Source organism: Haliotis asinina, chromosome 5, assembly GCF_037392515.1.
Source record: "Haliotis asinina isolate JCU_RB_2024 chromosome 5, JCU_Hal_asi_v2, whole genome shotgun sequence".
Classification (NCBI taxonomy): Eukaryota; Metazoa; Mollusca; class Gastropoda; order Lepetellida; family Haliotidae; genus Haliotis; species Haliotis asinina.
The window spans coordinates 34,193,879-34,206,459 of NC_090284.1; the positions used below are offsets into that span (position 1 = coordinate 34,193,879).

At 39.4% G+C, this 12,581-nt stretch overlaps 1 protein-coding gene across 1 annotated transcript in view; it reads left to right on the forward strand.

The window, feature by feature from the left end:
- The first annotated feature begins 659 nt into the window (after positions 1-659).
- Positions 660-12,581, forward strand: part of LOC137284075 (protein flightless-1 homolog) — a 77,259-nt gene continuing 65,337 nt past the window's right edge. The window contains exons 1-4 of the mRNA XM_067815745.1: positions 660-770; positions 1,916-2,026; positions 2,367-2,519; positions 8,151-8,236. Of these exons, the coding sequence (XP_067671846.1) occupies positions 708-770; positions 1,916-2,026; positions 2,367-2,519; positions 8,151-8,236 (413 nt within the window). The 5' untranslated portion in view covers positions 660-707. The remainder of the gene's footprint in view (positions 771-1,915; positions 2,027-2,366; positions 2,520-8,150; positions 8,237-12,581) is intronic.

Here is a 12,581-nt window from a genome sequence, read left to right on the forward strand (position 1 = left end):
TATCCATCACTGTTGTTGGTGCAGGGTGAGTGAGTTTAGTTTTACGCCGCACTCAGCAATAGTCCCGCTATATGGCGGCAGTCTGTAGATAATCGAGTATGGACCAGACAATTCAGTGACCAACAACATGAACAACGATCTGTGCAATTGGGAACCGATGACATGTGTCAACCAAGTCAGCGAGCCTGACCACCCGATCCCGTTAGCCGCCTCTCGCGACAAGCATGGTCGCCTTTTATGGCAAGCATGGGTTGCAGAAGGCCTATTCTACCCTTCTATTCTACGTTGATGCAGGCTTGAAAACGACGATGTATATGAGCTTCCAAGTCGGAAGCAACGTTTGTCCCAATATTCAGCTATCGTCACCAGCTGAGTCTGACGTCTACAGCACCCATTTTCTCTAAAGCTGGCTCGATTTCAATTTTCAATGTCAAGTGTGTGAACTTAATTTACCAGTCGAAATGCTTGCAAAGAGCGGGTATAAGTAATGCACAGTGTTCGTGCCACGTGCTCATAGATGACATCAGATTTCACGCAAAGTGCTTTGCTACGTGTTTATTTAAGGTTATTTCTGTCACTTTTAACATTTTATGTTATGCGCAGTACTTCACAATTTCCGTCATGTGTTTTGCTGAAGCGCACATAAACGCCCTCTTCTTAATTCATTTCCGCATTCATGATGTCACTTCCCACAGCATGAAAGAAAGATGGCGGCCACAGGAGTGTTGCCGTTTGTTCGAGGTGTTGACTTTTCAAGAAATGACTTCAACGTATGCAAAAGAAAATTATTTATATTATTAACTTAATTAATGTCTAACAAGAGCTTGTAAACGTGTGATGTTTCAAGACAGCCGATAGGGTCTGTTTACAAATGCATGTCAGAATACGTCATGTACACAAGCTACAGATTTCGGTGTTGTGGGTGAACCAGGCGCGTTAAACTCATGCACAAAATCAGGTTGAACATCATGAAATTGAACCTAGAGTAGAATAGAAAACAAGGATGAATGGAAATTATAAGTTGACCATTATAATGATTGTAGTGAATTTACTAATCTATTTCTTGCTTGCAGGCCTAGTTAGACACTGTATTCTCCATTGTGCAAGTGTGTCACTTGAATTAAAATTAATGTCTAGTTATCGCATCATTATGTGCTGCATCTTTACATTTTATATGCATCTCTCTCTCTCTCTCTCTTTTTCTCTCTCTCTCTCTCTCTCTCTCTCTCTCTCTCTCTCTCTCTCACACACACAAAAAAAAAACCAAAACAAACTGTTTACAGTTTTAGATTATGCAGGAAAGTCTCTGTTTTGTCATATTTACTGACATTTTAGATCAAAATATCAGTAAACAACTGCTGAAACATCATTAGAAAGACCAACTAACTGCTTGATAATCATATAATTTCAGCATCTTCAGCTAAGTCCGTCCTAAATGTCTGCTTTGTGGTGTGACACATTTGCAATGTCATCAGGTTACCATGGTGATGTAACATTTACCCATTCTTCATTCCTGTTGGATTTGATATGGCACCCAGCAGACATGTTTTATTTAATTTGATGTTATTGTTTCACCCATGTGTTTTGATCACACTCTCAATTAATGTCAAATGAATATTTGGCTGCGTTAGCTGTCATTCAGTCTTGTAGCTGAACCGGCCGGAGTATTTTTTCCTATGACAAGAGTTTGTCTTACTGTAGTAATTTTTAATGATTAATACATTTTTCATGATATTTTATCATCTAACTTATGTATAAACTATCTTATTTTGTATGGTGATGTTTTTATCTGTAAATTACTTATCTAGTTGAACTACAGTTTTAGACACAATCTATCATTCTATACCTGAACATGTTGTATGATATCCGTGACGGGCATGAATGATACTACAGTAGAAATGTTTTGTTTACTCAGGTTATAAAGTTTCCACACAATGTGGAGGATATGACAAGTTTAAGATGGCTGAGACTAGCCAGAACCCAGATCACAGAAGTCCCCAAGGAAGTGGAGAAACTCACGAAACTGGTATGATGGAGTGTCTGGTCAGATGCTAGTACATGTTGAAACCTGACTACACAGTTGCTCAGTTAACACTTTACACATGCTTTAGTATGAGCAATGATCATTCTTACTCTTAGTAATCACAGGGACAGGGCCTCCATTTCCACAGGACACAAATCAGAAGAACTAGATCTAGACTTGACATTTGTAGAATGCCGTGAAGCACTTTCCCTTCAAGTAATGCACCTGTAGGTGGTTACCAAACTCTTTTCAGAGACCATACTTTGGAGTCAGGAAAAGAATGAATTCAATGATCATGTTTGATCTATTGCAATGAAATGTGTGTCTGCCTTCTGTTACTCAGGAAGACCTCATGCTGGCTCATAACAACATTGAGAGATTGAGTGCAGGAATGACCAACCTCAAGTCTCTCAGTAAGCTCAACTGCCGACACAATCAGATCACAAATAATGGGGTTCCACAAGGTCTGTTCGACATGCAGGATCTGTCTGTTGTGGTAAGTATGACGAAGACCCAAACAAGTGACCACAATCCCCATGGCATATTGCCTTCTTCTGTTGTAAGCCATGATTGTCTCTTAATTGAACAGGGCTATACTTTGGATTTTCATAATAGTTAACATGTTAAATGACAGGCTTAAACAATTTGTTTTTATTATGTTCTTCAAATAAACTGAAGGGAGTTTTCTTGCTGTAATAGCTGTAGTTTTGATATATTCCTTGTACCTGACAGATTCCCGTGAAACTTTGTTATATGTTCATTTTGGCGCCTAACAAATCTTTTCAAAGTCTTCTTGGCAGAAATATGAAATTATGATACACAAATCCACATGGCTGACATGACAAACCAGTAGTTCCTGAAGCTCAAACAGAGATTTATCAAAGTCAACATGGTTGACAACCATTGATAAGAGTCCCCATTTATGAAAATATCGACATAACTGCTGTTATTGGCCCACTGTAACCCTACTAGTGTTAACCGCTACAGTAAACATGTGACATTTAATCTAGTCAGTTTGACTTTACTGACAGGAACCAAAATAACATCCAAATCAGTTTACAGACAGTGAATGAAGCAACTCCAGTAAGGTGTAAAATGTTTTACAGTTTGCTCAGGCATCTAGACCATTACAGCTCTTGTTGGTCAGATACCTTATACTAAGTTAGAGGTATGCCCTTTTTATGTTGTTTTATCACTGGGGGATACTCTCCCAAGGCTACAGTATCTATTTTTATACTTATCCTGTCTTACAGTATGCACTTCTCTCTCTTGATTCAACACTGAGTGGAATGAAATTGCTTTCCCTGTGCCCTCTGTTGTCCATTTGCGCAAGCACTCTGTGTTACCCTCATTAAAAGGCCGCTTCCTAAATGACACGTAAAGCATGTGACATGCACCACTAGCCACCCACGTGACTACCTCTGAATCATTATTCTGTTTCATATTGCATTTGTTCGTGGACATATTTGCTTTGCGCAACATTTTCCACTTTAATCTACAACATGGGGAATGCTGACCAGTGAAAAAAGAGGAAGAAATGGTCGCGGTGCAATAAGGTGTTCTCTGCAAGTGATCCCCATGGACAGTGTAAATGGGAAACTTGTTGTGTGTAATGATCGTACCTTTGAGGAGCTTTGTGATTATGCTCGGGCTTGCTTACGTCATCTTGCTGACAGAGCTCATTAAGCCGCTTATTTGTTGGACCCAGTCCCTCTAAGTTTAAGTGTCCAACTTTGTCTACTCATCGATCACAGTCTCCTCACTCGAATTAAGAGAATTTCGAGAGATGGTGAGGTCATTTGCTGCTGCATCTGTTGCAACGCTTCCTAAAGCCATATCTGGTCTCCAAGAATCTCAAGGAGTTGATTCGTCTTTATGAAGCTTTATGTCCTCTTCTTGTAGAACAGAACGTTTGTGCCAGAATCTGTTCATTCCAACACGTCACTTCATTGACAAGTCAGTCAAAGGCTAGGGGGTTGAGTGGGTGCTCACTTTCTTCATCATCAAACAGCCAGGGTGTGGTCATCCACAGAATTGAACTTGCACATCAACAAACTCGAGTTTTTTGTGGTTCTTCTCACCACTGGACATTGGGTGTTGGGACTTTGGGGGTCCTCAGACAGACAACTTGACAGTTGTCTGGTACATCAACCATCTCAGAGCAACAGGATCAGAGAACCTTTTTCAGCTACCATTCCAGTTCTTTTAATTCATTTAATCCTGGAGTCAGGTATGTCATCACTGATGCACTGTTCTGCTGCGATCATTCGTCACTCATGGATGTCTGTCTTGCTGATGCCAGACCAAGATCTTAACACTTGTTGTTAATCCCCCACCTTTGATTCATACCTACGTGCTGTTATTACTTTATCCCTGTCCATGTATATAAGTCTGTTCTGTGATGTATTACTCCACTCTTGCTTGACAACGGTATAAGGATCCATACCGAAACGTCACATCATATGCAATAAAGAAGTTGTTATCCATAAAGAATCTTACCCTCTTATCTTTTAGCCAGAGTTATCCAAAAACTCCGGGTGACCAGGCAAGATCTGCTGCTTTTGGTCATGCCCTACTGGCCAGTCAGGAGTTGGTTTGTCAGTCTCGCATAGCTTGCAGAACTAAACCCAGTTCTTCTTCCCAATCAGAGCAAAATTCTGTTACACCCTCACTCGGGTCAGCACCACCTGTCTGTTCACACCCTGTCTCTGCATGTTTTGCACATCTGCAGATGTCCATAATCACCTAGGATATTCTCAGAGGGTGGCTGTGGCCATCACTTACACCCGCAGAACTTCCACCAGCTCACTTCATGATGAGAAGTGGAAGTGTTTTAAGAGATATTGCAAGTCTAAGGGCATTGCATCTCCCATTTCCATTTCTATGTGAATAGTTGCTGAATTTCTTCAGCATTTGCAGTCATCTAAGAGGCTTAAGGATTCCACTTTGGCCACTTACCTTGCTGCAGTCAACTCAGTCCTGGCTAAAACCACTGGTTCTAAGGTCTCAATGGTTCCTGAGCTTCAATATTTCCTCCAGTCTTCCAAGTGAACTGATCAGTCTACAAAGTTCCAATGCCCTGCAATGGATTTATGTGTGTCTTAAGTCTTGAAGATCTTCGCAAAGATTATCGTCAAGGGATTAGTCAGTGGAGGCCTGATCATACATTTACCATCCCACTGTTGTCCATGATCCTCAGGCAGCAAGACCTGCAGCTTTGCCTTGTTCAGGCTTGTAAGATTTTCCTTGCTGCCCTTAAATATTGCTGCCGTCTTTGCAAATGCCTCTTCATTCTGTTGTCCTCCGCATCCAGGGTGGAAGTGTCTTGCACCTCATTATTCTTCTGGATGAGAGCCTCCATCCTACAGGCCTACGTCTTTGCTGGGTTACTGCCCCCAACAGCTTCCAGTCCCCATGAGACACAGGCATTAGTGTCCTATTCATGCGATATTGACTGATCTTTTGGGAGGTCGGAATCGGTCTTCTCTTCCCATTACCTCCGGAACCTCTGGATCAAGGACATCCAAGGTCTCTACCAGTTTGGCCCCCGTTTTCTTGCACAATAGCTGTCTACAGCTGAACAGCACAGAAAATGGGGGATGTTCCCATACGGTTGCTGTTTCCCATTATTTTCTGGAATATCTTTGTTTGTTCCGCCAGGTGGCGCTGATTAAGGGTATATATAGGGTTGGTGAATTTAAATTCATTCTCTCACTGAGCTTTTCTGTGTTTGCTCATTGGACAGGCAAGTCTTTATAATATTGCATCTATTCTCTATGAAGGTTTGGCTGGTAAGCTATTATAATAGTGTGTGAGTTTGTTCTTTCTGGGGCTGGCAAGCCATTAGAATATAGCACATCTCTGTATAAAACATATATGTGAAAGCTATGGGCTTGCAAGCCTTTAGAATTTGCACATTTCTGTATAATATGTATATATGAAAGTAATGGGCTGGCAAGCCATTAGAATATTGCGCATTGCTGTATGGAATGTATATCTGAATGACATCGGCTGGTAAGCCATTTGATCACTGCGTTTTCCTATATCACACATATATATGTAAACCTTAAGGTTGTTTTTATCTGGTTTGGTAAGCGTTTACAGTGTATATACATTTGTGTAGGAAATCTGTAATTATGATGACTGAATATTGTTGGACTGGTAAGCTATATAATCTACCTGTGTCATTATCTATTTTAAAAGCGACCTTCAATTCAGTTCTAAGCTGTGATGTTTTGTATTCCAGTGTTCTGCTGCTTATGTAATGCATTGTATAGGGCATATCTATACAAGACTGATAAGTACTGTAAACCCTAGAGTATAATGCTGTAACATTCGTAGAGGGAACACGGTTCCAGACTGTTTTCTGCAAGAGTTTTTATCTCTGGTTCTACGTGTCAGGTTTCAGCATGCATTCTGTTATATTTTGTTAAGTATACTATCATTTTTTGTATACGAGAGGGTATAATCTATACCAAGTTGTTTGAAGTGTGTTGAGGTTTGTGAAATAAATCGGTGGCACCAGTCACAAGTGTATTCCAGTAAACTGTGTTGTGTTGTGATGTTGTGGAACGAAGGGGTTTGGAGAATGGTTGGTGCCTGTGGAGGTCTTCTCGAAGAGGGGCTGGCTTAAGTATTGTCTCTGACTTTAAGTTATGAGAGCACCCTGACATTATGGCTTTTTCTTGTTGAGCTGCGTCCTTCCTCTGAGGATGCAGCTCAAGAGCACATTGCATGGGAGCACCCATCTCCCTTGCTTAGTAAGCCAAGGAGTTCAGGAGAATTTGTCACAAGCGTAGGAGCTGCACTAGTCATAACAGGCCTCCCTTGTGCATCGCTTTCTATGGTTGTTTCTAGTCTATACAGTTCTACTGTTTGTACTGTCAAGACAGGGTATCTACGTACCTCCATCCAGCCATGGCATAAGTGCATACTTTGAGATAGGATAAGTTTAAAAATTTGAAAATTTTAATATAAATTGTATTTTTATATACTTATCCTATCTCATGCGACAGATTCCCGTCCATCCTCATGGGTATGCAGATTCTCCAAGATTGATTTTCCAGTGGCTCCAAGAATGACAATGGTGATTCAGAGATAGTCATGTGGTGCATGTCTCATGTTTTGTATGACATTTTGGAAACTGTCTTATAATGAGGGTAACACAGTGCTTGAGTGGATGGACACGAGATTCCCAGGGAAAAAAGTTTACATCATTCCACTCAGTGTCGAATCAAGTGAGAGAAGTGCATGTTGTGATATAGGACATTTGTGAGATAGGCAGCAACCACTCCTTCAAAGCCTGTGATGTTTTTCAACCTCAAACAAGTGCCCTCCCTACTTAAAACACGCTATGTTGCACAGTGGAAATAAACATATGGAGAGCTGTCTAATAAATGAAACTGAAATACTAATCAACTAAAATTTGAAACTTACCTTTGGCCTAAATAAGGAACTAAACATGATAAATAGTACATGTGAGAAAACTGGATGATTTACAAAGAACTAAATAAATGTGATTCTCTCAAAGTGATGAAAATTGAACTATGGAATGAAACCTGCTAAATTCCAGTAACTGTCTAACGTGTAACCACTAATAGAAGTTCAACAATCAATGCCACAATAGCCAACTGGACCTATAAAACCAACAATGCGATCAACAATGGCTAATTTAAATGCCTACACCTGAATGGGAGAACAAACAAATAGAAACGAATAGGGCACAAATGACTGGTGTATCCTCGACCACCTCAAACTACCATGCATTTCACATGCACTCATATCTCTCCCTGGATGTATTTGTGCAGTCATGACCAGTTTGCACCAGACGCGTTTGTTGAGCAGTTTTAAGTGAAAACCCCAAAATATCTTCAGAACACTCAGTGTCTATAAGGCATAAGGATATTCCAAGTGGTTGCATTTTGAAAGGTGCCATGTATAGGTAGCATATGTGTGCATGTCATTTAATCCCGACCAGATAGGCAAAATGTCCCAAAGGCTTTGAATTGAGCCATTCTGTCAGATATGGGTGTTTTTTTTGTGAAAGATCATTCAGTGATCTTTAAGTCTAGTTTTCCAGTGTATCAATCATGGAAAACATGTTAAATATTAATGTTTTCACTTTCAGGACTTGAGTCACAACAAACTGAAAGAAGTCCCACCAGATCTGGAAAATGCCAAATCCGTGCTTGTTCTTAATCTTGCACACAATGAGTAAGTTATAATGCTCCCATTGATTGTTGTATTGCTGTATGTTGTTTTGATACTTTTGCTTTCCCCTGTATGAAAGAAGAACATATTGATCTAGTTTCAACACTTAGTCATGAGTTCAGGTTTGTATTTTGGGTAATTATGGCCCTTGTTTTGTGCTTGAACATGGTACAAAGTCCTGCCGATTATTCCATCCATAACTCACATAGGTCTTCACCAAGCCTTTATTCATGTCTCATTTGGATTTTAGAATCTACCATGTGTTTGAAAATTCTGTCATGTTCCTCCTAAAAAGCATGTTGTGGAAGAGGGAAAATGATGTGATACTGCTTTTCACCTACATATCACCAGACATTTTGTCTGTTTATAACAACAGTAACTGTCATGGTCTTCATTATCTTGAAGAAAACCTCAATACTGTTTCTCCAGATAGCCCATATAAGGATATCTTTCTATCTGGAGACCTAAATGCAAGAACTAGAGATCTTTTAGACTATATTTCAAATGACAGCATTATTTTATTCAACATGACATAGATGATTACCCAAGTGATGACTTTGACATTCCCAGATCCAATAAAGACCAATGTTTGAATAGTTATGGAAGAAAACTGACAGAACTTTATAGAAGCTTTGGTAAACATATTTTGAATGGTAGACTGTTTGCAGGTAAACATGGAGAATTTACCTGTTATACCTATAATGCTTCAAGTTTGGGGACTGTGTGATAGCTTCAGCAAATCTGTTTCCTTATATAAGTAATTTTAAAGTTGAAGATGTTGATTTCTTCCCAATATCACATTCATCAAACTGTGAACCTAATATAGTGATAGTAATAAACACACAGATACCAAACTACATACTAGTGCCACTGTCCATGAACATACTTCACATGACTGGATAAAGTTTATGTGCAACCAGGAAAATTTCATCAGTAACTTTAAAGACTTAATCGAAACTGGACATGAAAAGCGGTGTGTTACGATGAGTAACAATATTGATTCATCACTATTAGCTATCATAAACATCTTCTATCAGCCTGCAGATTTTTCAAGGAAACTGTTTAAACCTAACGCAAGGGAACTCTTAACCCAGCCTCCACGGTGGGACCAAGAATTAGGAGAACTTAAATGTAAGAAATTTGCTGCTCTTTGAGCTCACAGAGACTATGTTGTTGATTTTAAGGTCCTTGTTGAAATGACTGTTTAAAGTGAAAGAGAGACAATACTATGAACACAAGCAACACAAACTGGTGGAAGTCAAGAAGGACCATAAAATGTTTTGGGTTTTACTAAAGTGTACTAGGAAAACACTTGTTATAAATGTTAATACTGACCCATATGACTGGGGGAAACATTTTTTTCTGTGTTGACTTGTGATCAAGACTTAGTGTTACTGTACTGTGACAGTCCAGGGGCAGTGTGTGATACTGTATATGATGATAACTAGATGATACCATTAGAGAACAGGAGGTCAACTATAACATTGACAAGCTGAAAAACAATAAACCTCCTGGCCCTGATGACATAGAAGCCAAATTAATTAAATCATCAAAACCATTTTCTGTTCAGTAGTTAGTTAGTTAGAGCTGATTACAGTTTCCAACATAAGATCAGCCAAAGTTTCTGGTTCCTGCATGTCACTTCGAGTCTTCAGTTCCATCCTTCTCCACACAAACCTCTTGTGTGTGCCCAACTTTGACATGGGGGTTTGTCCATGTGCTATATGTCACTACTCTCAAATTCTAACAACAGTGTCATGACACAGTGCATCATAATCACAAACTGGACTTCATCACCAAAACTCAAATGTCAATCTAATGAAATATTCATTTTTTGTCGATATCATTGTCAGATTGGAATGTCTGTTCTTCACTGCCGTTCAGGCTTGTGTCGGATGTCTGACATGATGTGGCATCTGAGGCAGTTATGAGTGATATCTAGGGAAGATGTAGACAATAGGTCATCCACGAAGCAAGAAATATGCATGGTTGCATGACACATTATGGTATCTTAACTGCAAAGATTGATGCTTATGATTGAGGTCACTGGATTGTGTCTTCCTCTATTAGGCTTAGGCTCAGTCCATCCATATGAATTGGAATATTTAACAACCATTAAGTAATTTCTTTTCATATCTGGTACTTCAGTTCATGACAGTGTGAGATAGGTCCAAGTCAGGTTTGTTGACCTTGACCTTCATTTCAAGGTCTCAAGAGGACTTGAACATTTTACCCTTGTCAGGAAGATATCTCAGTAAGTGTGTACTGGATATTCTTCATATGTGACACCAAACTTCATCTAAGGAATGGGCAGGACCCAGTCCATTTTGATGACCTTCATTTAATTTTAAAGGTCACTGAGACACTTTGAAGATTTCAGCATGTTAACCTTCATGTTCATTGTTAATCTGCATGTTAAGCCTGTGAACAAGATACCTCAATGTACCTCATTCACATGATTTTCTTCAGATTTGACACCAAGCTTCATCTAGGAAAGGGGCAGGGCCTAGTAAATTTTGGTGATGTTAGTGTTAGTTTCAAGGTCATTGCGACACTTTGAAGATGTCAGCATGTTAAGCTTGTCAGTAAGATATCTCAAGAACAGTTCACTGGGTTTTCTTCACAGACTTTCAAGACTTCTCTTGAAAGTTATTTTATTTTTTTTCCCTTTATTACCATTTTTAATGTATTTCTTACACCATCACATTCATGCAGTGTTTCCGTTCCCTGGCATGTCGGCTTTTAGCTGGTAAAAATGGCCCATGACTGATAAATTCAAATACTGCTGGTCCTCATGTCTGGTATTGGTTAACATAAAATCATAAAATGCCTAATATAAGTTATGCCATCTATATCAAATGTCAACGAGTAGTCGTTCAAGAATAACTTCTATCTAAATATAGTTACAAGAACGTATGATTTCAATACAATAAAGGGGAAAGCCTTTCAAGTGGGAAAACTTGTAATACTGAAATACTCAAATTTAATTCTCAGTTGCTGAGAGAGCTCACATGGCCTCCTTACGAGGATGACATTGGAAGTGTATTAATGTTCTGTAAAATATGCGAACGTGCAGTAAGGTGGATGGATTCACGGAAGGATGTATAAATTTCAAAAAGTCTGCATTAACAGAACATCGTGACAGTGAATCCCATCATCTTGCTGTAATAGTTTTCAGCGAGATGTAATGAGTGTGCATCTAAATGCTGCAACTGAGACATCAGATGCAAAGTTGACAGCTATGATGAGAACTGTATTATACATGGCAAAAGAAAATTTGGGGACTGTGGCTGTGCAAGTTTGACTGGTGATGTCTACACACATTCCCAAACTGGTTTCCAGAAACACTATTTATTGGAAACTGCTCTGTTCACAGTGGTTCAGCTGAATGCATGACAAATAAAGTCCCTGAAATACTAGCACAATGGAATATTCCACATGAAAAGGTTGTTGGACTGGGTTCGGATGGGCAGCTGTTTTCACGGGGCAGAGAAGCAGCAGTGGCATTAGAATGAATGAAGGAGTTCCCCTTACCTGATCCATTTGCACTGTATTGCACATAGGGTGGCACTGGCGTATGCACACACTGCAAAAGAATAAAAAAATCTTGTAGAATATCAACGGACACTGAATGACATTTTATAAGCTGTACGAATATTCAGCATCTCGGTATAACTGATTACACAGATTATCACAAGTCAAACATGCAAAAAACAACTGGCCAGCCCTTGTTATGGAAATAGAAGTGGAGGCCGCCAACAGAAATAACAGTGTAACTGTTAATATTCACAATAAAATCAAAATGTATTCGTCATTGCCACCACGTACATGCTGTCGGATATCTTGTACTACATGGACAAGTTGATAATGATATTTCAGAAAGAGAACCTCAACATTGGCATGATTATGACAATAGTAAATTCAACATGCACTTCACAGATGGGGTTGATTACAACTCCAGGTGAAAGTGAGAAGTATTTCACAGAAAATCTCCAGAATAGATATTTCAGGGGCAAGAAACTCAGGTACGCAAATGCTGGTTCTATTCATGCATTTCAAAACATGAGGAAAGGCTTTATTGAAGAACTATGCAGTAATCTACATGCTAGGTTTCCAGAGGAGAGTTCACATGTTTTTACATGCCTTGATAAAGTTTTGAACCCCATCCGTTTTCCTGAATCACAAGATGACATTGTCGCATACGCTTGGGATTCCCTTGACATGTTTTAACTCAGTTCAGCCCTGTGATTGGACGAGAGGAAAATGATTTCACAGGTGTTGTCAAGGAAAGACTTCAGCCATTACAAAACAACTGTCCGTGGTCTTGGTACCACTTCACTGGAAACAA